This window comes from Neodiprion pinetum, chromosome 2 (assembly GCF_021155775.2).
Source record: "Neodiprion pinetum isolate iyNeoPine1 chromosome 2, iyNeoPine1.2, whole genome shotgun sequence".
Classification (NCBI taxonomy): Eukaryota; Metazoa; Arthropoda; class Insecta; order Hymenoptera; family Diprionidae; genus Neodiprion; species Neodiprion pinetum.
This window is the reverse complement of record NC_060233.1, coordinates 39617720-39643247: the sequence shown is the minus strand read 5'-3', so window position 1 is coordinate 39643247 and position 25528 is coordinate 39617720. Positions and strand designations below refer to the sequence as shown.

Genomic DNA, 25528 nt, shown 5'->3' with positions numbered 1-25528 from the left:
CAATATTCGCGAGAGGAAAATTGGTAGCGAACGGTTTTCGATCGATGAAAATATGTCTAAGTTAGACGTAAAGTGAAGAGCAAAACAAAAACTCGAACCTCCCGTTCTCACACTGCAGGTTCCAAGTTCACAGAAAAAAAATTAATAATATTCAATTTAAATTTCGAACTACAAACTCAGATTCGTGATTAACGATTTAAAATCCCTGAGGTACAATACGAAATGAAAATATGACAATTATCTTATTTTCAACCACTATAATGGATCCACCACCTTGGATTTGTTATCAGCAACCAAAAAAACCTCTATCTGCTAGATTCTACCAAAATCCGAATATTTTTAGATTATTTTCCCGCCATATTGGATTCGCCATTTCAAATTTTGCAGAACTGACTTTAGATTCGTGATCAGCTACCCAAAAAACCTTACTGTACCAATTTTCATTCGAATCCAATCATCCATTCTCAAGATACCATAATTGTTATTCTATTTTTTGAAATTTTGTTATCTGTGCGATTCAAAAAGTAACGAACCGATCAAAGCCAATATCTAATCAGGTACAAGTTTCGAAAAGCCGAAATCATTGAAATCCGGTAACTCGAAGCGTCGAGATTTAGTAAAAACTCAACTTTTCATTTTTGGTGTGATTGCAATAACTTCGTTCTTTCCCTGAAAACAGAGAAACGAGAAGTTAACAAAGCGGCACGAGCCGTTAGTCACTCTGCGTACGGGCTCCGTTTACTATCCGAACGAGATAAGGCATGAATATATTTCCGTTGACGGATGAATAGGCACGCTCGGTATTGTGTAGGTACACCTACACCTACACCTTCGCGTAGGAAGCAGCTCGCGCCACTCCAAAGTGGTAGCAGCTATTCCCACATTGTATTGATTTACATCGAGGCACTTAGACCCAGCTGTTGCGTCTCAAAAACGATCCGCTGTATGAGCCCGAAATTACGGATCTTCCATTCCCCGGTGAAATACTTAGGTCTCTCCTTATTACCGCGTCTCGGAGATACTTGGCCGAATTTAACGCTGTGAAGGATCACCGATCCGTCCTTTATTAATTCCCCTTCCTCGTTCCTGGCCGATAACAAGACGGCCGGCAAAAATCGCATTGCACTGCGAATAAAGTGAGAAATAAACGATTTCTAATTTGTCAGGTTTTTTTCCCGGGCATTGATCGTGATACATGACAGAATATCGTAAAATGAAAAATGGGTTCGATGGTGCGTGTGCAGATTTCGGTATTTCCACCGAATACCTGATGATGATTTATAACCCGGGTTCGTCCGATCAAAAAGCGCGATTATTTATCGCTGTTTGTTCGAATTCTGCGCAATATTCGCAGGTTCGATCAACCTCAACTTTATCGAACACTGAATGAATCCACTGCGTAACTATCAACCGAGTTTCCCGGCTGGGTGTTTATGTTTACCCAATAACCGCAAGTGTGCTTGATTCCTTGACGGAATTCTCAGGTCTTATTTAACCTTAAGAACACTCGGTGATAAATATTAGTTCGTATGACGTGAGTTAGAAGCAACGATCACTTGTGTGCCTACCTGCCTACAGCCGCGTAGTGACCGACAAATCAAACAACCGCGATGACCACGTCGACATCACTGTTCAAAGTATCACCGCCCCGGAGGCCTGGGGTCCGTGTTTGCTTGTTTACACTAAAATTCAATTCCATTCGACGGCTCGTCGACAATTACATTCAGTGCACGGAATACAGCGGAGCGGTGTAAAGTGTGCGGATCGAGTGGCAAGGCTTCTGGAGAACGCGAGTCAGCCTGGTGAGCTTTTTTCTACCTATTTATACTTAATTTATGGATATTGGAATAATGATATACTGCTTCGGGTACTTGGGAAATTACTGTTAAAAAAAGGTTTAATAATAGTTGGGTGGAATGAAAATATTTGCAGGGACTCATTTCTGTTTACCGAGCGTAGTTTCAGCGGGGGAGTAAAGGTAAAGGTTCAAATTAGCAACGCTCGGTGAAAGCTGCACGTTGAACTTGGTAAACGGCGAAACCCAGAAGCACTTTCACGAGGCGGTATCGTGATTCATACGTTCCACCTCTGCGTACCATCGCGTAAAGGCGCGTTGCAGTTGGTACGTTTGCAACAACTCGTACGATTTTACGCTGCACTTGCCGCTCGGGAATACTCCTGTCGTATGCATTTCGAGTTTCATATAATCTACAAAGATATAATAATATGTAACGGGATGAAACGCGTAGTGAGTTTTAGCGGAAGGTCGAAAGAGGGGCGGAAAAGCTCTGATGATAAAAATTTTCGAAAACAATACTTGCTTCGAAACAGCAGCTGCTGCCGCTTTTTACTTTGACTGACAACGCGAGCTTCGCATCTTTTTTTTCTTTTTTTTTTGCATACTCACTTGTTCGGCTGGAGTTTAAAAGTAGCCACTCGTATTTTACCCGATCTAATTACTGGCGCTAATTGTTCTTCTTTTTTTCATTTAATTCTGTCCGAAAAATTTTACCACAACGCGAAAGAGCGAATAGCCTAAAATAAGTAATGAGGATTGTTAATTTTTCCCATATATTTCATCTGCCTTTCGTAAAACGGATCGTATTCAATTTTTTCTGACATCTCGCTCTTCGGGAATTAAAAATTTTGTCCACCTGTACATTCAGGCAGGGTATTTCATATTTAGTCCGACGAAAATTGTGATCAGCCTCAGTTTATATCCGCGATAAGACGTAACAAAAATGAATGGTATAGATCGACGTTAAAAGTATAGTATTTTGAATAAACTTTGAAAAAAAGTGCAAAGCACCGCAATGAGGGCAAAATCGAGGAGAGGGATGGCGGGGAGTGAGAGGTGATAATAAAAAATTCAAAGGTTCACTTCCGGGGAAAGTTAAGAGGCTGTATCGTTATAAATCGCTTAGAGAACATAAAATAGATGCGGAAAGCTTACCTAACCCCGGCCGTGATGCACGCAGGGTGCCTGCCGAAACTAAAAACAATTTTCGTTTATACCCGCACCATCCCTTCGAACCCCTCGCCAGGAACCTCCACCCCCATATACGTATATTGTAAACGAAACCAGAGTTATCGCCGACAGATAAAACGATCAGATATTTCATGATGTATAATTCAAACGATTACGCACCTCTTCTTTTAATGCTGCGTCAACATTTTTCTGTAACTTATCAAAGATTGCTGACTATTGATCACAGATTTGTGGTTTTTTGTTCTGTAAAAATTTAAGAGCGATATTTTTGCTAAGTCGAGAGTCGGGAAATTGTACTTCGTCGAACTTTGTCCGTTCCAATAAGCATCGGGATCCGTTCCGCGCGAGTTTATGTAAATCATTCGGTATGAATATCCGCGAAACGTGCCAAAGTACATTTCTCCCTGTTACACATGAAACGAATGATAAACGAGTTCTGGTGATCGTTGCTAAGCAGAGTTTAATAAATCGTTTTACCGCCACTTCTGCAATACGTTACATAATCAACGACTCGTTGTCTACATTTTCCGTTCGTAAACTTCACATTCCTCCACCGAATCCCGATTACCGAATGCACTTTGTTTGTAAACAAAGAAAGGTACTAAACAACGGTAAAAATAAACCCTGTTTCTCACTCCCAGTCGCAGGTCTGGAACTAACAAAATTTCACCGATATATTGATTAGCGAGGGCCTCTCGACGGGAATCGAGTAGCGAGAATGCCGATTTCGCCGAACGAGGTAGTTCAAAGTTTTTCATTAATCGTTGAATAACGCATGAGTCCTCTTTACGACATAACAAGCAGACTAAACAATTGTTCGTCGAGCCGTAAAGAGTGTTTAATTGCTTTAAAGCTTTGCAGAGCAGCGTTCCATTGCAAACAGGAACGTGTGAACGGGTTTCCGGTAGGTATACGTTTTCCGCAGACGTGCAGACGGCGCGCGTATGGCGCAACATAAAATTCAACTTTTCACCATATTTGCCGTGCAGGAACCGCAGCCGTGATGCATGGGCAGCCCTAGCCGTGGGGTTTTGTTCGCCGCGTTGCACGCGTTGCGCTTCCACTTGCACTCGGCTAGCCGAGGGCTTTCCGCTGGCTCGTTGCCTTCGGCGGATGCCACGAGGGCAACCTGATTAAAAAATAAACCAACGAAAAATGTAGAAGCGCGTGGCGAACGGGTGCTTTGTGAAACGCTTCGAAATATGCTCTCACGTTCTTCCCTCGTGCTTTTTCTCTCACTTGCACATTTTCTGCAGCCTTTTTTTCTTCGCTGCAGTGGATCCGCGTTTTTCTAGTTTTTCTTTTTTTTTGATCTTATTACTCTTTGTACGGCGGTGAGATGAGTCGTTTTTTCCCTTGATCTCGTCTTCTCTTTAACGCTACTTAATGCACGTCTTTTCGTCAACTTTGGGAGACGAGGTACACTGTGAAATAGTCCAGACACTCAAGGATTATAGATTGAGATTTTCGTGTGGCAGTAATAGTAATAACAATAATAACTCTAATAATAATAACAGCAATAATCATCATGATAATGGTAATAACGGCAACGAATAAATTTGAGATAAAGAAACGCGCAATTAAATGAAAATACCTCGCGAGTCGAGTCTTGCTCTAGCCCGTTCTCCCCAATGTAATTTCGAAGGAAGCCACTTAATTTAAATGCTCTAATTCCACCCACTCCAAAAGCCAACGAACCACCCTCGCTCCTATTCGCCCTTTATTGTTCCTTCGAGGACGAAATTAATTGCTTCTTAAGGAAGTGGAATTATATTTTTAAGAGCTTCGGTCCCTGGCTCTTTGTCATCCTAGTGCTTGCTTCGCGTACAGATATTATATAGGTGTATATATATATATATATATATAATGCCATATTATGAAAAGAAAAGGGAAAAAGTAACCCTAACCCCAACAACTCTGAAGCGTAATATAACTCGGGAGAGCTCTCGACGATAAATGTACCGACACTTATCCTTGTATAGTGTTTGTTCATACAGCCGTCAAGTCTGTGGCTCTGATTCGAAAGTTCATGGCATTTACTAGACTGTATAGCAATCGGAACAATAATCGAATAGCCATTTTTCCACCCGTTGATGTTCCATTTATCAATAAATGTATAAAACGTATACGTATATAAAATATGTGTATAAAACGTAGTCACTTGTGTCGTAATTGCCGACATAGTTTTACCCTGAAAGTGCGTACGAAGGGTGGAGGCAAGGGGACTAATAAAATATAAGTGAAACATGGCCGCGTTCGCGATGCACGACATCAACAGAATTCTTGAAGGGTTGAAAAGCGCGTTAAGCACGCAAGCCGAAAGACGAGATTTTCGGAATCCCTGTCGCGTAAAAAAGGCGCGAAACATACGTGATTCGAATCGGAATTGCAAATGCAATCGAGAGACGAAAATTGGTTGTCATCCGACGCGTGTGAGTAGAAAAAAAAAAAAAAAAAAAGATCGAATAAAATACCACGAAAAAGGGGGCGAGACGAGAGGAAAGTCTGAGATTAAAAATTAAACACGAGTATCAAGCATCGAAAACGCACGCGGGGAAAGATCCGCATAATAATCGTCAGACGCACCGCTCGAAAATCGATTCGACGTCGACGTCAATAATTCTCCCGCGGTCGCTGAACTCGACGCGGGGGTTGAAGGGGGTGTAAAAATGACTGGGCCCACGACTTTCCGGGTTTTTGGGCCCGAGCTGTGCCTTCGCAAACCGGAAGCGCGACGGTGCCGAAGACGAGGAAACGACCGGAAATCGCTGGAATTTGTCAAGACACGCGGTGCACCAATTCGCGTTTCGTCCTCTCGGCGATTGGTAAACGACGCGACGCGACGTGCGTCTCGGAAAGCGTCTACGCCGCCTGGGAAAAATCCTACAGGCGACATAAATCAGCCGGCAGCTTAACGTGACAAAAGGACTCAACTGCACGCGTACATGGCGAGTGTAGTATAGCTTGCCGACCGCCGGTGAGCGATGGCAATGTCTTTCTCTTCGTTATTGCTTGTGACGCGAGGCGGCAGCGACCGGAAACCCGGTTTTTATCCCCTCCAGCCTGCACTGCTAGCAGCAATAAAAACATCATTCCACCAAATCGATCCTCGCCGTCTGCACACAACGCAACTCCCGTATCCTGTATCGCGATTACTGCCAGAGTCGGAAGACTCACTCATCCTTTGGCCGTTTTCTGCCGCACAAGGATTTGGAGGAAATTTGCCTGTTTCGTTTCCCGCAAGAAGCAACCAAATTCTCGGTAAGACGAGAGTGGCGTTACTGACCCTGTCCCAATTATTGACCTTCTTGGGTTGTGTATGTGTTTGAGCCTCTCAGTTCTAAAATTATCAAGAAATAAATTCGCAGCGTCTAACCCTCTAGCAATTCGTTTTAGTTATCGAGAAATTCGCTATTATATTTTTGAAAAATAAACGGGTTTATAATTGGGTCTAATCGTGTCGATAACTGGTACACTACCTTGTAATAACGATGCATCCGATGCATTGGACCGCCTTTTCGCTTGCAATTTTTCAACAGCTAATTGGGACAGCAGTGCGCATTGTCGGAGTGAATTTTCCAGTATTCTCGGGCTTATCGATATCGCAGATCGCTAATGGAGTACAGAGAGGAAGGAACGGAGTGTGCAGGGTAAAACGCACGGCTGAGTATGCCTGTAGGTATATGTATATTTCAAAGCAGAGCTTTGCTCTTCCGATGCAACAGGTTCGGAGATTCAATTTTATACTCACACTCCTGAATGTATTATCAAACGTGGGCATCTTATACCTCCTAAGCGTTTAACGAGTACCGGTATTCGCAAAGAAATCTTGGCGCAATCCAGACGTGAAGTGTGTATGTTTTACCCACGTGACGATGATATGACCAATAGTGGTGATCATCCTGTTATTGTTTTCGATCTCGTCGATAACCCTGTTTTCATTTTAAAATCCGGATCGCTGTACTTGAACGACGAATTACTGTAACTGACGATTAAAGAAACTATTCGATTTTAGAACGAGCTTTTTCTCAACGAGACGAGCAACTCGCTTATTACTCGACGAAGCGAGAGAACATCGACCGTTCTTGACACTCGGTTTATTCGCTTTTACACCCGGCAGTAGAGTCTGCAGTAGCGTTATGGTCCGGTGCTCAAGACTTGTGTTTTATCTGGAGGCAGATGGGACGGACAAAAGGATGTCTCAACATCAAGGAAGCCATGTGGTTTCCCCCGTTGTGTTATATCATTCTTAGCTTTATGAAGGCTGCACGAAGCCGAGCTAACATATATTATATATATATATATATATATATATATATATATATATATATCTTTCAGTTCTGGCCGAAATGATAAGCCAGTTGGAAATATACAACCCGTAGCAGACGAAATGGTTACGGGGAAAATAGATTATACCGGATACGATTCCATCCCGAGCGTATAACGCATGGATGTAGGTACATACATAGTACCTCGCATCCACTCCGATATTATTAGGATACTTTCTTGCGCTCGAAATCGCGGCCACGTTTCCAGATAATTTGAAATTTTACGGACGGTTACTCGCTGCCGAAAATACGATTGTTAGAAACGAAGGTAGAATAATTGAAGTAAATTGAAAAGAATTCGTCACTCGAAATCAACGAAAGTTTCTATTTTTTGTGGGTAATGTTGGTTTCGTCGCCGCTGAAATGACATCGCGACGTGTCTCGTACTCGTATTTCACTTTCGCTCTCTGAAAATCTCCCTTTTACCGCTAAATAAACTATACATTATAACGAATACGTACAGCTATATACGTATTAAATGTACATCGTGATATATTTCTGACACGGCAACCCTTAACCGTCGGTATGAGATACAAATCATCGAGGTCCAGAGGTGAGAGCGAATATACATCTTCGACCGTTGTCCACATATTTCACCTCCGATCCCGTCCCCCCCTTTCGCCCCTTTCATATATAACCAGGCGTAACATTCTCCTGTAGTTTACATTCTATGACCTGCCGTTACAACTCGATACACATACAGCACTTATAAAACAGAACAAGAAAAAATTCTTCCCGGATAATTGCAAATTGAAACATGTCGAAGTCTCTGTTCGTCGACCGAAACGTCTTATCGTCGATTGGTTGAGGACGAGTTCGCGTGTGAATCACGACTTCTTCACGGGATGTAAAGAAAAGGTCGTGGTGTTCAGTGGTAAAGTTTTCGTTTGGAAAATTTTCTCCCGTAGGGAATCAGGAGGCTCGAAGTTGCACCAAAAATACGTCCTGCCTAAATCCTTTTATCCTTTAATGCCCAAGCTCGCTCGCAGCTGGATCCCCTCGGCGGAGTCAGTGCCACGCAGCGCAGCTCTCGTTCTCTTAAACTTTCTCCTATTTCTACCCCCAAGACTCGCCCGTTCTCCCCTGCACTTGTTCCCCTTAACGCCGGCAAGATCCTGCCGTTGAAAAAATACGAGGACATTTCACCGCGAGGATAGGGGAGTTCGGGGCGTAGATTAGAAAATTTACTTTTATTAACCGAGCGATTTACCCGGCGTCCGAGGACGCTTCCTAGAGCGAACAAAATCGGGGTGAAACACCCCCTGAAAGTTTACTCTCTTTCTCTTTCCTCGAGGACAGGAACGAGCTTCATTTCGGGGTGGCATTATATTGTTTCGGGATTAAGGATTACTTATGAAATATTCACGCTCGAGCAGGCTCGCAGCCAGAATTAGTGCGGAGACTGAGAGACAGGGATGAAATTTTCCGGTGGCTTCTACCACTCGGTTTAAACAAACGTAGCGACGAAGCTTTCTCCTGAGCTTTCTCTACCTATTCTTCCGCTTCAATCTGCGTCCCCTATAATTAAGCCGTAGATGTATAAGGGCGGGGGGAAGGAAAGGAGAGGAGATAAAAACCGGGAAGAAAAGGAGAGTGAAAGTATACACGCAGAGTTTGAAGTATTCGCTCCGCGGCGAATTTCAATTTATAAGCAATTTTCAAATCTTACGTGAGAGAGGAGAAATGTCCCCATGGAATTGTGAGAGGGCGCTTCTTTAATATACAGCGATCACTGGACCGAGGAAATCTTGGTCCGTAATTTCGCGAGAGTTCGATTTAACTCACCTTATTCTAGAAACTACCGTCGGCGCAAAGTCCAAGTGACCGAAGCCCAGCTCTGGCGATTTAACGTCATCGGTGCTGTTGTATCTGATGTTGCTGCACGGCGGCGTTTTTATATCTGGAACAGGACAACAATTCGTGAATTTTATTCGAGGATTTTGGCTGGAATTATCGGGAACGACAGTCGAGGGAAAATAAAAATAAAAAAAAAATAAAAACAAAAACTGATACGGTTGGCAAAAATTATTGACCGATTATTAACATTGCCTGCATGCGCGTTATATTATATAGGCAAGGTGGGCAAACAGAATTTAATTAATACACACACACACATGGTCGTAATTTCGTTCATGTGTACGACCGTGCATTAACCGAGGTTGAAATTTTGCAATAAATTGCTTGAAAGCCTCTGCGTTAATATCAAATATGTTACACCCAGTTTTGTTGATGCGGCTGCAGGGTTAAAATTGATTGCACACTATGGGTACGTTATATCGAGTGCAATCCCGTCCCCCCAAAACCAATGCAAATTCATCAATTTCTTCATCAATGTACGAGCAATTTAATAAAACTCAAATATCAATTCGATTCATACACCGTAAATAGGCACACGACTCAGCATTCATCCTCCTCTGTGAGCCGTATACATATTATATACAAAACTGCAGAGTACATGTCGAGGTCAATTTTTCATAAAAATTACTTCAATTGCTTTACTGCAATACTTTTCGAATTAATAAAAAAACTGGAAGATCCTCCTAAAAAGGCCGGAGGATCACGAATTCAAGTATCTCGTAGCGATGTGCTTCCATATATTGTACGTATATGTATACCACGTGAAATATTGACACATTATATACGTAATACCCACGCGTTGAGCTGCAGGAAGATGAGATGAGTTTCTCGCATATTATATACATGTACATTGGTGTGCATACATACGTGTATGTATAAGGCTACGGCTTAAAGATCGGGTTAACGTTGTTGCCTGCTAGGGTAGGGAGGATGGGGGGAAGGATTTATATCTGAGGAAATGGAAAAAGCCCGTTTACTTACTGCCTTTGGAGGTGACAAGCTCGGCGCGTTGCGTCAGCGAGAATATTCTCATTTTCATGCATGTATGTGACTATGTATCGTTTATTTTTTTCTTTTTGGTTTTTTTTTTTTTTTTTCTTTTCGAATTATTCTTTTTCTTGTCACGCATAACGCTACGGGTAGAAATTGAGAGTGAGGTCTTTGCTATTTGAATAGTAAAGAAAACACACGAATGCAGAAAGAAAGTGAAAATATTTCACGCACGTTTTTCGTGTATAAGGCACTTCGAAGAATTCTTCGTTCGTTGATGTTCATGCATGTGAAGCTCCGTAGCGTGCTACGGTGCTTGCAAGCTACGCTTTGTCACAAGACGTAACTAGGAAGTGTTTCGGGTAAAGCGAATAGCGCATTCGATAAGCACCTGAAGTATACAATACGTATGCCTGTTTTGAAGGCATCGAAGAATCTTGAACGCGAAACCTGAATCGAAATTTATGGAAACTTCGGCTTGGTAGGCATAAACCAGCTTGTAACCCGAAAATGATCTGTCTTAAACTTGATGGAATGTTTCGCTGTGCTCCATAAATATGATGTGTTTCTTACTTTCCGAGGGGAAAGCCTCGAATCTATAATATATTCGTGTTCGTATTTCCTTTTTCTTTCTACCAGACAAGACGCGAAGGCGAATTTGAATCCTGCCTTCCGTTTCTTGGCCATTTATAACGCGCTTGTCAACCACCAGCTGTCCATGAAATCGCTTTCACGGGCTCGAATTCTCGACCCTCTTCACCTCGAAACTATCCTCAAAGTTTACGTGATTCGAGCCGGAGGTATTTGGTCATCGGTCAATTGTTCACTGCAGATTACGAACTATTTCACGAGTTCCGAGTTCGGAACTTGAAATATGCGATCCAGATTTCACGATCGAGACGAGTATTTGTAGCGTAAAAATAAGCTGACAAAATTGGGCGAAGCTCAAGAAAATTCTTCTGTAAAACGACAAACCCGCAGCGAGCTTCGCGGAACAAATGTGAAAAAATGTGTGTGTCAAAAGAAAAAAATTAAATCCCCAATTTCGAAGAGAGAATGCATGACGTGCGGCTGTGCATCGAAAAATATGCATCGGCAGTGTGCGAAAAAGATCGTTTATTGATGCCGTATAGCCTATTTAAGGCCATAGGATAAATAAGAGAATGCAGAAAGTAACAAACAAGATAAAAATGAAGATGCAAAAGGAGAACAGAGAAATTAAGAACCCTAAGAACAGTTTCGATGTACAATGAATATGATAGTCTCCGTGAAATTTATGAAAGAAAATACGTAACGGATATAAACGTTTGAAACAATTTAAATTAAAGATATGCTTACGATCTATGAACTTGACGCTATCAAACTTATACTACTGTGCCAAAATAAAAAATAAAGAACGTAAATAGAAAATAGAGGATATGAAGGAAATAAAGATAAAAGAGGAGTGAGAGTGAAATTTTATTCGCCCTGGGACAAGTCCCCTCAGGCAGTATGTAGAACATAAATATAAACGTAAAATGTGAACAGATATAAAATACAATAAAACCGACAACAAGATTAAAACTAAAGTTGGAAAAGAATAACAAAGAGGTGATCAAAATATATGAAAGTGAATAAAACGAAAATTAGCAATAAATAGAGAGAAAGGTTCGTTGGAAAAATGGGAAAATAATGCAAAAACGGGGACGTGGCCTGGAGACGAGTAAATTGGAGGCGGGGAGACGTGCACGACGCGGGGGGTAAAACTGCTGGAAACTAGTCTGCAGCCGATTTCAGGGTGTAGCCGGGAGATTCTGGAACAGGCGTGAGAGTCAATCGGGGAACGGTGCCGGTGACGAAAACAAAAGAATGGAAAATTACTTTCCCTCGCACCCCCGGGGGCCGCGGGGAGCTCGGCTTCATCCCCTCCGTCCACTTTGTTCGCGAAGCCAGTTCTAGCCGATGTTCTTTTGTATCAGATTTCGCTCAGCGAGCTTCCAACCGCCGGCCGCGTCTCATCCCCTATTTACCACCCTCCCCCAAGTAGAGGTACTGCAATTTTCGCCAATGCAAGCTCGCTTTTATACGGAATATGCGCGAAGACTGCCGAGTGCCAACTCGGCGATATGATGCCTCTTTTACGAGCGATTCGACGCGGCTAGAACAGCTTGATTTTCGAAAGTTGAGATTCATCCGCGCGAGGATGTTGAAATCTGTCGATTAATTTCGAGCAATTCTACTCGTGTTATCTTGGCTCTTCCAAAATCCACAACTATAAAATTTGGATGACTGTATCTGCAGGTCTAATCAAAGGGTGCTGATTTTGACGGCATACTTTTTAACTTTCCTACGACTCGCGTCTTCTCTTTTTTTCTTCCAATATTTTCAGAGCTGCTTGAACTTGATTTTCCATAAAGCGGTGTTTGAAAATACCAAACTGTTACACCTGGTATAATTTTCGTCCTATTTTTCATCTCACGCGATCCATCTACTCGCTAACTGTGATCACGTACGTCGAGCGTGGCGCATGTGTGTATCATTCTATCTAATAGAAGCCTGCAATGATAGAACGGAGGCACCCGCATGCAGGTCCCTGCGGACTCGTGAAACGTCAAAGCTACTCTCATCGTCTAATCCAATAATGCGTGATTAATCATTCCATTTGACACGCCTTGCGACGCGAGGCTGCTGCGGCGATCCAATCAGAGAAACGATGCACATGGTCAATGAATTCTCGTTCGCCCGAATGTCCTTCCGGATTCTCTGCCAACGGCAAGGAACTCCAAAACGCAACTTCGATGTTTTTCTCAATTGAATCTAAATTGTCCAAAGTACATGACAACAGCACTTGACTCTATTCGCGTGCGATGAATTTCAGCAGTCAGAAATCCGAATCCGATTGTGATTACGAAGCTTATCCTCGACGTCTGGCTTCTTTCAAACGTGGAAATAAAAATCTGACGTCGATTATACGAGAGTAAGCAGGTGTGACCGAGGGAAGAAAGTGAAATAGTCGTTGGCTGCCAACAAGGGTGTGCGCTCTGGCGTCGCCCATCATTTTCGAATTTTTATTCGCCGCGAAACCTATTAAAACAAAGTCAATACAGAATTCGCGATACGGCAGAGGGGCTGAGCAGAGGTGTGCAAATTACTATTATTATTACATTTTTTTTTTAATATATATTTTTTTACTCCTCTCCAGGAAATGGTTCAGGCAGCAGAGTCGAGATTCCTCGAATTGTTTCTCCGAAAGTGAAATGCATTGATTAAAAAAAACGACCACCAGCGGCAGCTCTCTCTCTCTTTCTCTCTCTATTCGTTGAGAAACAAGCGGAGGGACAGCGAAATTGCGAGAGTGATTTCCGGCCGAGGAACAAATGGAAGTCCGTGTAAAAAGTGACGCTTTTATTAGTCCAGCAGTTAGGGGGAAAACGCTCCCTAAAATCGCGGACGCCTTTAGCAACGGTACACAAGGATTTCCGTCGAAGATGAGAATACTTCGTTACCATTAAGCGAGACGAGAGACGGAGGCCCTCAGGGGGAGAAATAGGCTTCAATTTTAACCCGCGAAACGGGGCTGGCTGCAAGGCAGGGCTCCGTGCGTACGCGGATGCGGAATTTGGGAAAAACGCGAGGCGGGGGAATACCGGGGACAGCAAATTGTATTCCGCGTAATTGCGAACTGCTTTTGAATTGTCACCGAGCGTTTCGCCCGACGAGGCGAAGCTCGTTTACAGCGCGAAAGCTTTTATCGGTGCCCTCTTTCGCCCCGCTTCCGAAGGACAACTCGATTAGACCCGCGACTGATCTCGCGCTTCTTTCTTTACTCGCCGCGATTTTCTTTCTCTCGTTTCACCTCCTTTTTCTTGCAATTTTCAACCTGCAGCGATATTTCACACCGCCCTGAATTTCCGACGGACTCGACGACGGCACGATTTCTCGCGATAACTCGCTCGTCATGCAGACGGTGAAAGACGTATTAATATGACGACCTGCAGGGGCCACCCCAGGAATGGACTATATAGGACTATATATTCGTGGAGGCACGCGGGGCTGAGGGGGATTGAACCCGCGAAAACCCTTCTTGAATACTAAAACATTTTTCCCAGCTCGTCGTGAAACCGAGCGCTCGACGTTGCTTTTCTATATCGACGGTTGTTCGGGGCTGCCTGACACTCTTGATCGCTTCTGAAGAAGACCAAATATTTTTTCAACTCACACTTCGATGCCTCTCGGCCGTCTCTCGACCCGACTCTGCACAATGCAAACACTCTTATATACCTATCTTTTCCCTTCCCAACGCGATCGGTTTCGAAATAATAGTCACACAGACGCCGTTCAATTTTCTTGAAATTTTTAAATGAAGGAAAATTTAAATATTGCTCAGAAGTTGAGCTCTATGCGAGGGGGATGCATCCCTTCGGGAATTAAGGTGCGGAGGGACGGGGGACCCGCACTCCGTGTATGTGTAGGCACGTACGTACAGGGGAAACAACAAACTACCATGCTAGACCGAAATTGCTCGTAAGTTGATCTAATGATACCACTCGAGATGCAATATTGCCCCGTGAATATGATACATCGTTCCTCTAGCCTGCAGAGCCGACTCCCCGAAAACCCCGAGGGCGTGTATTATATACGTAGATTACAGGTATAATCTACGACTAGAGAATGTCATATAATACGAGTAATATTCGCGGAAAGTGTCAAGATCATTCGCGCATTGCGTAGAATCGAATTCGCGTGCATGACGCAGAGAGTAGCCGCAAAGTGAAGAGAAATTTTGTTCCGATCCGTATTTCTTTATGCAAACGTACAACCGTACTCCCTCTATCATTTGTTCAATTGTTTATTCATTTTCAATATCATTAAGTTCACACTCAAGCTATAAAATAATAATGACAATAATAATTGATTTCATAACAGGTCGAGAAAGAATCATCTGAAAAAAAGAAATTTTCGTTACGTCGAGTTGGCGTGCAGGAATGCTTTATAAATGGTAGCAGCAACTATTTAACGATATCTGAAAAATTCCGTTCGTGCCAAAAATTTTTCGCAAAAAGTTCTTTGCACGTAATTTCCCCACAGAGTTGTTTCTTCCGGCAGAGAAATTGCTTGGTAAAAAAATTGTTCAATTCTTACGACAAATGTAATATTGTACAGTATTATTCGTTAATAGTTTCCCAGCAACTCGCTATTTTTTTGGAATCAAAACTGAAACGAGTTTTCGTTATATACGAAATTTTACGTCTCAATAATCAACGTATCTTTTGTTTCTCCTGTCACATGCGTCACTAGTCATTGGCGCATGAAATTTGATTGGAAAGGAAACTCGTTCCAGTTTTGATTGAATAAAAAAAAGAAAAAAATTTAGTAAGCCACTGGAAAGCTATCAATGAACATTACTGTCCACATGATTACTAATATTGACAGAGATAAAACGTCAAAAGAATTGAGTTTCTTAACGCAAGTTGTCAACGGCTCGTCGTCAATTGCTTTAGATTTTTTTAATTTCGGTTAAACAATGATAGTCCCGTTCGAAATATTTTGTCGCAACTGAAAAGCATTGATTTCAATTTTAATTCGAACAACGATTTTTCACCAGCGCAAGGCTTTCGCCGACGAAACAACGCGACGCGCAATGAAACGGGGTGCTTGCAGGGGTATAAACGTTATCCACCCCAAACGACGGGCGCATTCTTTATACGCGTGTGCAGGGCGGCAGAGCTTAGAGGCATTCGGGGGTTGGAGGGTCGGGCGAATCGTTTACGTGGCAAAGTTTAAATATAATTTCAAGTCTGAGAGGGGCGGAGGGTCGTGCCTAATCTTTTGGAAATAACGCATTGAACTTCTGTTAAGCACTGAGGCGTAATTTTCGGATATAAAACGGTTTCGCCGACGTAACGCGAGCTGCGCCTGCCCCGCGAGCACACCCTTGTAAAGGCGCTCACGTTACATTGTACTTTTTGAACTTGATGGAGTAAATCGGGCGTGCGCGGACTGCTGGCTGTTATCTGACGAAACTCGAGCCCTCCTCTCCGAACGCGAGACACGCCGGCTCGCCTGTAAATGCGAAATATTTTTCATCCTTTGAAGAAGAAGGGCGGTTTTAAACGACGAGAAATCGAGTCGCGAACCAATTTTCGTAATAATCTGTCAGGAAATTATTACTTCCTACATCAAGACGTCACATTTCACGCTCTGGTAACGATTATATAATAATTTACTCTTCGGCGGTAATTAATTCCGCGTCAAAAGGCTTGCTCGGGGCTGATTTTAATTACATGGGAGTATCGGTGTTCTGAGTTTCTACATTTTCAAGCTTTCCGGTATAACTTTATCTCCAAAATGCGACGCGCCGGTTTATTCTGCGCACTGTCGATCGGGAATGTTTATTATTTTAACTCGACCGTGCGGAAAGAATTCCGTATTTTGTTCATCCCATATATCGAGAATTCCCTTTGTGAGCTTGAATGAGAAAAAAGTAAAATAAAATAAACCTCAACCCAATTCGTCAGTTTTGTTCGGGGATGCTCGGTTGCAGCCAATTGCGCTTTGATTCAGACGGTGGCGTCGAGGCTTATATGCCAAATTCGTTCATCCCTGACGTCTGTTGATTATTATTTTTGTCCGATTTATTCATTCGAGTATTCGTAACTCTGAAAGTTTCCACCTCGCGTCCATTGAACAAGGTAAATCGATGCCTGCGGATGATGCAAGGGACTTGTTCGAAAAAGTTTGCAAGCTGCGGCGTAATTCGGTAGTCGACGTTCAACTCTCCGTGTATTTACATGAAAAGGGGACAAAAACTTGGCGTGTAATGAAATAACGGTACGATTGATGGAAAAAGTAGAAGGAGACAAAGCTTCTTCGGTCCCACTGCTCGGAGCGGTGGAAGAGAAAACCGATGGTAAAAATACTCACGCAACTCCGGTTCCGACCGGATTCGATGAAAAAAGAGGTTTCTGATTAATTCAGGTGGATAAAAACGCCGATTGGAATACAATCGAGCTGCAGCTGAAGTTTGTAGTTTAAAATCCACGGGATACGCGGTGACAATGACTGTCAATTAAATGGATCGCGAATCCAACGTTACAGAAACCCAACTGCAGTTATCATCAGCAAAACAAGACTCGCATTATAACCCGTCTGTGCTATATTTTTCCGTCGTTCATCTTGGTGCAAGTAAATTTTTTCTTAAAAAAAATCAATTCCGTTGCTTTTTGAAGTTTGAGATTACTTTGGTCTGAAAATTAATTAAGTTTCAGATGGAATATAATTATTCGCAACAGAATGAAAATTTCGCGCACAGTTGGAATTTCGCTCTTTTGTTTGTCGAGATTCTCTCATTGTCGGTCTGATCCTGCTGCCGCTTCAAAGTGAAGAGTCGGGGGCGGTGAGTATCCATTGTAGGTCCCTCTCTCTCTCTCTCTCTCTCTCTCTCTCTCTCTTGAGGGAGAAGAGAGGGTTTCGCATTTAGGGGTATAAGTACGCTCGGACTCGTTTAGCCGATGAAATGAAAGAAACTACAAAGACCTCGCGGGAGAAAGCTTCTTAAAAGTTGTAGCTTGGATATCGCTCGCCGACTTCCCACAGGGATAGAGGTACGTGTATCGGTGTGGCTTCTTCTTCGCCGAATACCGACTCCCCCGAAGTTTGGCAAACATTTCTCAACACACCGCGGGAACCGGCATCAACGTGGTTTAATATCGTGGATCACTTAGCGCATCCTACATCACAAAGCTGTCGAAGTCTCGAGTCTAGTCCGCTTTAAGTTCGACCAAAGCCGAGAAAACCTCAGGATTTCTCCGCATTGTTGAATACGCGAAGAATTTGAATTCAGTCAAGATCGCTTTCTTTGAATTTCCTTTTCATTTTTTTCCCGTCTCTTTTTCCAACAGACGCACGTCTGGGAATATTTATAGTTGTGATCACGGTTCTTGATTATTTCATTTTTTACCATCACCGAACGACATTATATTAAAATCACTTTTTTTATAAGCTGTAACCAGAATATCCATGCAGTATTGACAGCTACAATCACACCAATAATATCAAAATAATTAATTGCATCACATTTTCCAGTCAATCCAACTATAGTTGAAATTTTAATGAAACGATAGATATTTTGGACTAATTTTCTAGTAACGATAACAAATCAAATTTTTCTTGACGCATATACTAATCCAGTCACAGATCGGCATGCAATCAACTCGAACATTATCATTGATTCAACCCTGCTAGATGTACAAATATATTTTCAATTTCTCCTGATTTGAGTGAAGTTCTGAGAAACTGAAGCCAGCTCCAAGTGCCGAGGACACTTTCGATCGCAATTAAAAAGCCCACCATCGTTGTAACAGAGAATGAAGAATGAGGGAGCGAATAGACGGTAGTTGTTCGAGGCTGGGTAGGTATAATATTATACATTGCGCAAGCACAGCTTCGGTACGTAATCCTGTAGGATAGCTATAAATGAGTATTGTACGAATATAGCTATATTCAAACTAGCGAAGGGTTTTACGATAATTGCAGGGAATAAAAGGTCTAAAATGATTTAAGACAGTGATTCTGGCTCGACTTCTCCCACTTATATACCTTTTTATTCCATCCCCTTCCCGTTCGACGATAATAACAATTCCGCGGTATATATTATTTCCCCGTCTCGGAAACCACCGCAGGCCTTTTATTACACCGCTAGGATGAAAAATTGTCGGAGATTATACCGAAACGACTATTTCTATTTCGGATATTCGTTGAAAAATTGACTGAGATTTAAAACATCAAGCTTGAAAGACAGGGGAAGAATTCCAACCGCGTTTCCCGTTGAAAAATTTATCTCGAAAATGTATTTTGATGAAAAAAAAAGTCGAAATATTTACAAATTGGAACTCTTTTTGTAAAAAAAAACCTTCATAGGTCTTTGAAATAAATTTTTTCAGCGCTAGGCCTTTACTCAATTCGAACCAGCATACCTTAATTCGCTTTTCTTTCACTATTCGGCAAAAGTACACAATAACGTGCGGGTACGTCGCGTCAATGAGGAAAGTTGTTGAATAAATTTGACGTGAAATCAACTTTTCAGTTCTAAATCTGATTGCGAGGTTAGTCTCGCGGCTAACGAGAGCGTGGCGTTAACGTGGCTTTGAGAAATCAGTTTTTTGTTCCTCGTCCTCGGAATCGCTAAGGGCGTTATAAATTTGAGAGTGGAATTTTTAAACCCGGGTCGTACTTTTCCCCGTCTAAAACATCGGCCTGGCTATCGGGGTAATAAAAAGTTCGTTAACGACTCGCGGGGACTTTCGTCCTCCCCGCTTTTCCCGTTCCTGGGCAATAATAAAAGAACTTTGGCAACTAATCGTGACGGTGGGAAGAATAAAAAAATAAAGGTGAAAAATCATGCAGTAAACAAATAATTATCAAATACGAGGAAAACGCGCTTGGAATCAACGTTCAAAAACCCCAACTTCCTGATCCTGGGCTGAAGAACCTTACGCGTCGAGAGACTAATAATCATCAAATTTCTACAGATTCTGTGCGGCTTTGAGAGCTTTTGCCCTCCGCGAGATCCGATCTTTCGACATTCATCTCTTATGTTTCTTCAATTCTAAAGCACGTTAAATTACTCATTGTTGTTCCAGCCTACCCGGTTATACCAACATAAACTGTAGAATATGGTGCTTTTCAGTAATCTAAAAACCTTAGTCGCTTTTCGCTGTAGATGCTTTATCAGTAACCTTGCCGAGCCTCGTTCCGAAAGCTCGAACATTTCTTTCAACAGCTACGATTCGCTCCAAGGTGCCTGAAAAAAAGTAATTTGCTTCCAAGAAGCAATAAAACTTTACCTACTGAAATTATCATCGTTATATTTTTCAAGTCTTATTTGAATATGATATAAAATTTTCCCTCTTTGACGAGGCAAGTGTTTGATCAGAAGTACGTAACTACCGTAATCATGATCGGCGGCGAAGCGAGAAAAAATAAATCTCGAATTGGTGCGGATTCAGATTTCAACGATGAAATGTTCGTCAGCAATGCATATTTGCTTTAAATCACACTTGCGTTTCGTGCGGAAAAACAGTACCTTGCTACAGCTACTCATGTACTTTGCCAAGTAAATCAAAACCGGAGATCAAACGTACAAGGGAATCTACTCTAATTTGAGAGGGTGCTTGTTACGTCACAACCGCTTTCCAAAAGCTTACAGAAACCGAGGTTTGCGTCTTGCTCTGCGACAGCAAACAATATAATTAGACGCTAATTTAACTTTTTCGCTTGAACGGATTGATTACATCTACGCGTCGTAACCGCAGCATTTTCGAGATGAAGTCGGCTTCTGCTTGGCATTTTTTTGCTACTTTGTTTGAGTCGAACGGAGAATAAAAAGTAGTGAAATAAAATTTCAAGGAGTAACGAAGCGGCGCGTGCCTATGCGCAAGGATAACATTGGTCCTTGATTAATCAAGCTCTTCCCTTGTAGCAAAATTAAAGGAGCAGAGGAGAAACGGCGCGTCCACACAGGTAGATTTGAGGGTAGAGAAAGCAGCGGCATCCGCGGTTAGTTATACAACAGTCTTCTCAAGTTTGCCGAAGCTCTCTCCTCCGCTAATGAGCTTCGCGCACGACTCGAGCTTTCGAGCCAATATACAACAGCCCCTAGCTTTGTTGGCTCATAAACATTCTCTCCGTTAAACGATTTCTCCTCTCGCCCAACTTCTCGATCGCTTAATTTCACCCTTGCCGATTTCACGCCCCGGATTAACACACGCGGCGTTAAATTCTCCCGAAACATGATATCCCAAGGCGATGCGGAAACACCTCGTGGGATGGTCAGTGGAATTTCGGCCGGTTCACGCTCCCTGTAAATCACCCTGAAACCAGGTGCGAAATTCCAATCTCAGAGGCCTGCGTCAGGTATTTGTCCAACCGACATCCGACCTGAAGCATCTCGCTATCCAGACTCGAACAGTTGCCCGAGGCCCCAGGAAGAAGTATTTCCTTATTTTTGATCTACTTTAAAAACGATAAATATTTCTTAATGGAAATTTCATCCCAAACGAGATCTCCGGACTCGTTTTCAGTGAAAAAAAACCGCGCATGTGACCTAAAGCGAGTGTCTTTTCCTGTTTCATTCTCGTCTGAGGAATCCGAGAGGCGAGATTATTTACACAGCAATCGAAAGCTTGTAATGGAAATATTTTTTCACTAAACAAGAGACCGACTCTACAGGGGTGAAGTATATTCTAGGAACTCCAGGGCGGATTAGTCGGCGTTTCGGTGATCCTTGGACAGCTAAGAAACGCGAATGGATACCGAGGGGGTTGCAGGGAGGTAAGCAGGGGTCACCGTCGGGTCAAGGGTTGGTCGGCACGAGCCGCTAGATGGAGCTTGGTTAAGCCAATTATACGAGACAATGCCGTGGAAGACTCGGGCGCGAGTTTCGGTCTCGGTGGCAAGGATCTCTCGCCCTCTCGCTCGTCCTCGGCGATTCCCCGCCGCCCCTTTGTCATCCCGGGAAACTTGGAGGGGGTGGTGGAGGAAACCCGGACCTGCCTGCTTCTTGTTAACGGCGCCCTTAAGGGCTCCCTGCATGCGAAACTGTATATCCTGATATGATAGGAGCTCCGGTATCCGGCCGCCTTCGAAGGGATTCCCGCCGTTGTATCCGTCTTCTTCGAAGGCTGCGTTATCAAATTTTCAAATTTAATCGCCTCCAATTGCCCTCCTTGTTTGCCTGCAACGGCTTCGCGGCTTAACCTAATCTTCTCTCGCCAAGTCTTAACTCATCCTGCTTACTCCGCGGAATTTATATTATCCTGCGTTTATATTAACCTCGGGACAGCTCGAATGTTGAGGTTGAAGGTGGGAATCTTTTTCTCTCGGTTGTTCGTACTTAAGCGGGTCCAAGGATATTTTCTTCTCTTTGGACTTATAGTTTCGCTGAGAAACTTCGTTTTAATCTACGGCGAAATACAAAGCGAGGAGAGAAAATGCGGGACTGACTAACGAACGAATCATTCTCTGCATTTTTCCAATTACCTGAAAATAATGTGAAAGTATGAACGCCATCAAAGTTTGCACTTTAACTGAACTTAAACTTAGATTACACTCCTTCGCTTTCCTCCGCCGCGGCGCTGCAGCGTCCCCGAGTATTTCTAGAACTTTTCAGTTTTGATCAAAACTTTTTAACAACATAAAACTCAAACAATAATGCTCGACCAATTGAAAATCTCGGGGCGATCTCTGTGACACGGGCTGGCTGCAGTTTGTCGAATAATTACACCAGACGATAGCTTACAAAATGCAGCGTCCCGATTCTTCAGCATCACGTCGGTTCAAGGACCCACCTCGCATATTCGTCCGACACACCATCGCTGATGATAAAACCCTATAAATTTCTGATCCGCAGCTTAGGATTTCACCCCATCTAGAATTACCAAGACTCGAAAGCGACGCCGCGGGATTGCCGGGACTCTATTATCCAAGATGATGGATGCTGGATGGACGCTGATGGATGTCGCGACCCTCTACAATATCAAAGGTCTTGGCTCCCTCGCCCGGAGCTCAACACTTTCTTGCGATTAGGGTCGAGCTTTAATCGTTGCACAGAAGGGTTGCCCCGCTTTTCCAAAAAATTCATCAAAACATCCTACGTGATGCAAAATGGCGTCATGCTACACAATCGAACCGGAAATCCGAGTTTAATTACAGCCGATCCACCGACGCCTTGATTTGCTACAGCCCAGCGTTAACAGCGAACTATTCGACCCGGCGTGACTTGGGGCATGGAAAATCGCGCTTAATATAATCTCCTTATTAGCCTCGCGCTCGCCGCCTCGATTCCGCCAGAGCCCGAAACCCTCTCTCTCTCTCTTTCCCCTCCTCCTATGTTACCGATCATACTTCTCTCGCGAACCCGAGAGGAGCTAGGAAAGGATTCGAACCGGCACTCGCTCCCTCCCAAACAACCGTATACCCGATCAGCCCCTTATAATGTAACGCAAAACTCTCAGCTGCGAACCCCTCGCAGACTCCGAAGTTCCCGCGGAGACTAAAAAACGCTTCTGCCGGTCCCCGAGGTCTTTGATTTTATGAGACAATGCTGACGTTCTCCAGGGGTGAAAATGGCCGGCCGATAATTAATCCCACCCCCTAGACGACGGCGGTCCTGATCGTCGTCTTTTCCGTCTTCTTCTTCTTCATCTTCTCCTTCTTATCCTTCTTCTACTTTTTGTTCTTCCTGCAGTGATCGTAAAACGATCGCACACCTCGCTAGCTTTCTAATCAAGCCATCGAACCCGGCCGTAGGCCGACTAGGCCGGTATGAAATGCCGCCGCCGGTTGTTGCTGCAAAATCAATACCCCCCTCTTGGTCCCATTGCCCCCTCGTACCTACGCTCCTCCTCGTCTGTGTTTTGACGCCGTCTTCTAAGGCGAGTGGAAATATGACCACTACGACTTTTCTCCGGCACGAGATCAGCCAATGATTCTCTCCACGTATACAGGTATACCCTTAATTTCATTCTATTACGTTTGCTGTAGGAGAAAGAATTCAGAATTGGATAAACTTTTTTTTTAATCTTTCGCTCCGAAGAACAATAGACTTGAAATATTAATTGATTGGTGAAAGTTTGCTGTGTGTTGTTTTTAATTGAAAGTCGAAAAGAAAGGAGCTTTTATATTCCGAAAATGAATATCTCACAAATAACGCGTTTACTCTTTGTCTTTGAAAATCAATCATCGATTTCAGAAGACTCGGATCAACTTTTTGTATTTTCTTTCGAAAATTGTTCATATCGCGAATTGACAGGCGCGAATTCACTTCGGAGTTGTTTACAGCAACTAAGGGTGGTAAAGGATGGGGCCGCGGAGGGGGGGGGGTGAAGGGGCGTGCAAGCCCGGCAAGCACTTTGGTGCAACGCATCCGGCGTAGTATAATGCAGGCAAAGCTCGTGTGATAAACCGCAGCGTTTTTAGTAAACAAGAAAACTGCATTAAGGAAATGCTTTCCAGTCCCCCTTCTTTCACCCCCTTCGAGTTCGTACAGCGCAACGAGACGCCAGACGATGGTGTGAAAATGTATTTTGCACGATATTAAGGGAGCTCGGTGGCAAAAGAACGACGAGGATCCGTCTTGATATATTCTCTCGGAGCGTCGCTCGTCGTCTTACGCTGCCCCGGCGACCCCCGAGCGCAAAAATGAATAAGGCTGGGTTTCCGCAAGTACGACGTGTCGGTGCGTTATAAGCTTTTCACGGACGAGAAATATCGCTATTTATCGAGACGCTGAACAGCCCGATGCCCAACTCAGATTTTTATTACTATTTCTTTTTTTTTTCTGTCAACGTTTTTATTTTATTTCCTGTTTGATAAAATATGTCTCACGGATATTTCAAACGCTATATTCGAATGGAGATTAATGAATTTTCAAGATGTGATGAGTTGGAAGTGGTTGCAATAATATGTGATGAAAGCAAATCGTAAAACGGCGTGTATTGAATGTTATATTTACGGGTATAAACAACTGAAGGATCGTTTTACAATATTTATCACGTGATTTTATTGCGTAGATCCAATTTCGCGATCGCGTTAGGACTATTTTCGCAGAAAGGATACCGAATTTTATTTGTTTTGTGTAAAATTAATCGACGGACAATTTTTCAATGACGTCAAGGCAGACTTTTGTCAGCTGTATTTTAAAATGAAAATTTATTCACGGTAGCATAATCTCGCTTGTCAGAATTGAACATTTTTCCGAGTGTGTTTATTTTTTGTTGAGAAATATTTGTTTTTTCCTTTGGAATCTTTTTTTTTTTTTTTCTCTTTCCCTTGAGCAATTGCCCTGCAGTGAAATATTATTAAAATATAACATGGCACGGGGGATGAAAAGAGGGGAACGAAGGGGGGGTCAGGTGGAGGAATTTGAAGAAAAATTTCAAGCGAGCCTCGATCCTTGCGAGAAAACGAAGCGAGAAAGAGCGAGGGATAGGAAAAAGGAAAAGGAGAAGCCGCATTGAAAAACTCGAGGGGAGATGGAAATTGATGACGGGGCAAATGTATTGAAATTTATATACCTTGTTTATTATGATTCATTTTTTTGTATGGCCCGCGAACAGAGAGAGATAGATAGACGAAGAGAGAGCGAGAGACAGAAGGAGGAGACGAGGGAGAGAAAGGCTGTATTAAAGGGTCGTCGCGTGGCTCTCCTTTGCATATTTTCAAATTTTCATACCTCCTTTTCCGACCCTCTTCCTTCGGTCTTAGACAGTTGCGCGGCTTTCTCAATCATTTATTACGGACCGTGAAGATTTTATGGAACGGGGCAGGAATAGTGTCGGCTGAATCTGCGGACCCGATGAATACAGGTATACATTTTCAAGAGAGA

At 43.1% G+C, this 25528-nt stretch overlaps 1 protein-coding gene across 6 annotated transcripts in view; it reads right to left on the bottom strand.

Moving 5' to 3' along the window:
• LOC124212075 (uncharacterized) overlaps nucleotides 1-25528 on the bottom strand; it is a 103032-nt gene that overhangs the window by 48955 nt on the left and 28549 nt on the right. For 5 of the 6 annotated variants that reach the window (XM_046611806.2, XM_046611805.2, XM_046611811.2 and 2 more), the window contains exon 3: nucleotides 9103-9217. The exons of the other annotated variant lie outside the window; for it this stretch is intronic. In XM_046611806.2, the coding sequence (XP_046467762.1) occupies nucleotides 9103-9217 (115 nt within the window). The remainder of the gene's footprint in view (nucleotides 1-9102; nucleotides 9218-25528) is intronic. 6 annotated transcript variants of the gene reach the window in all.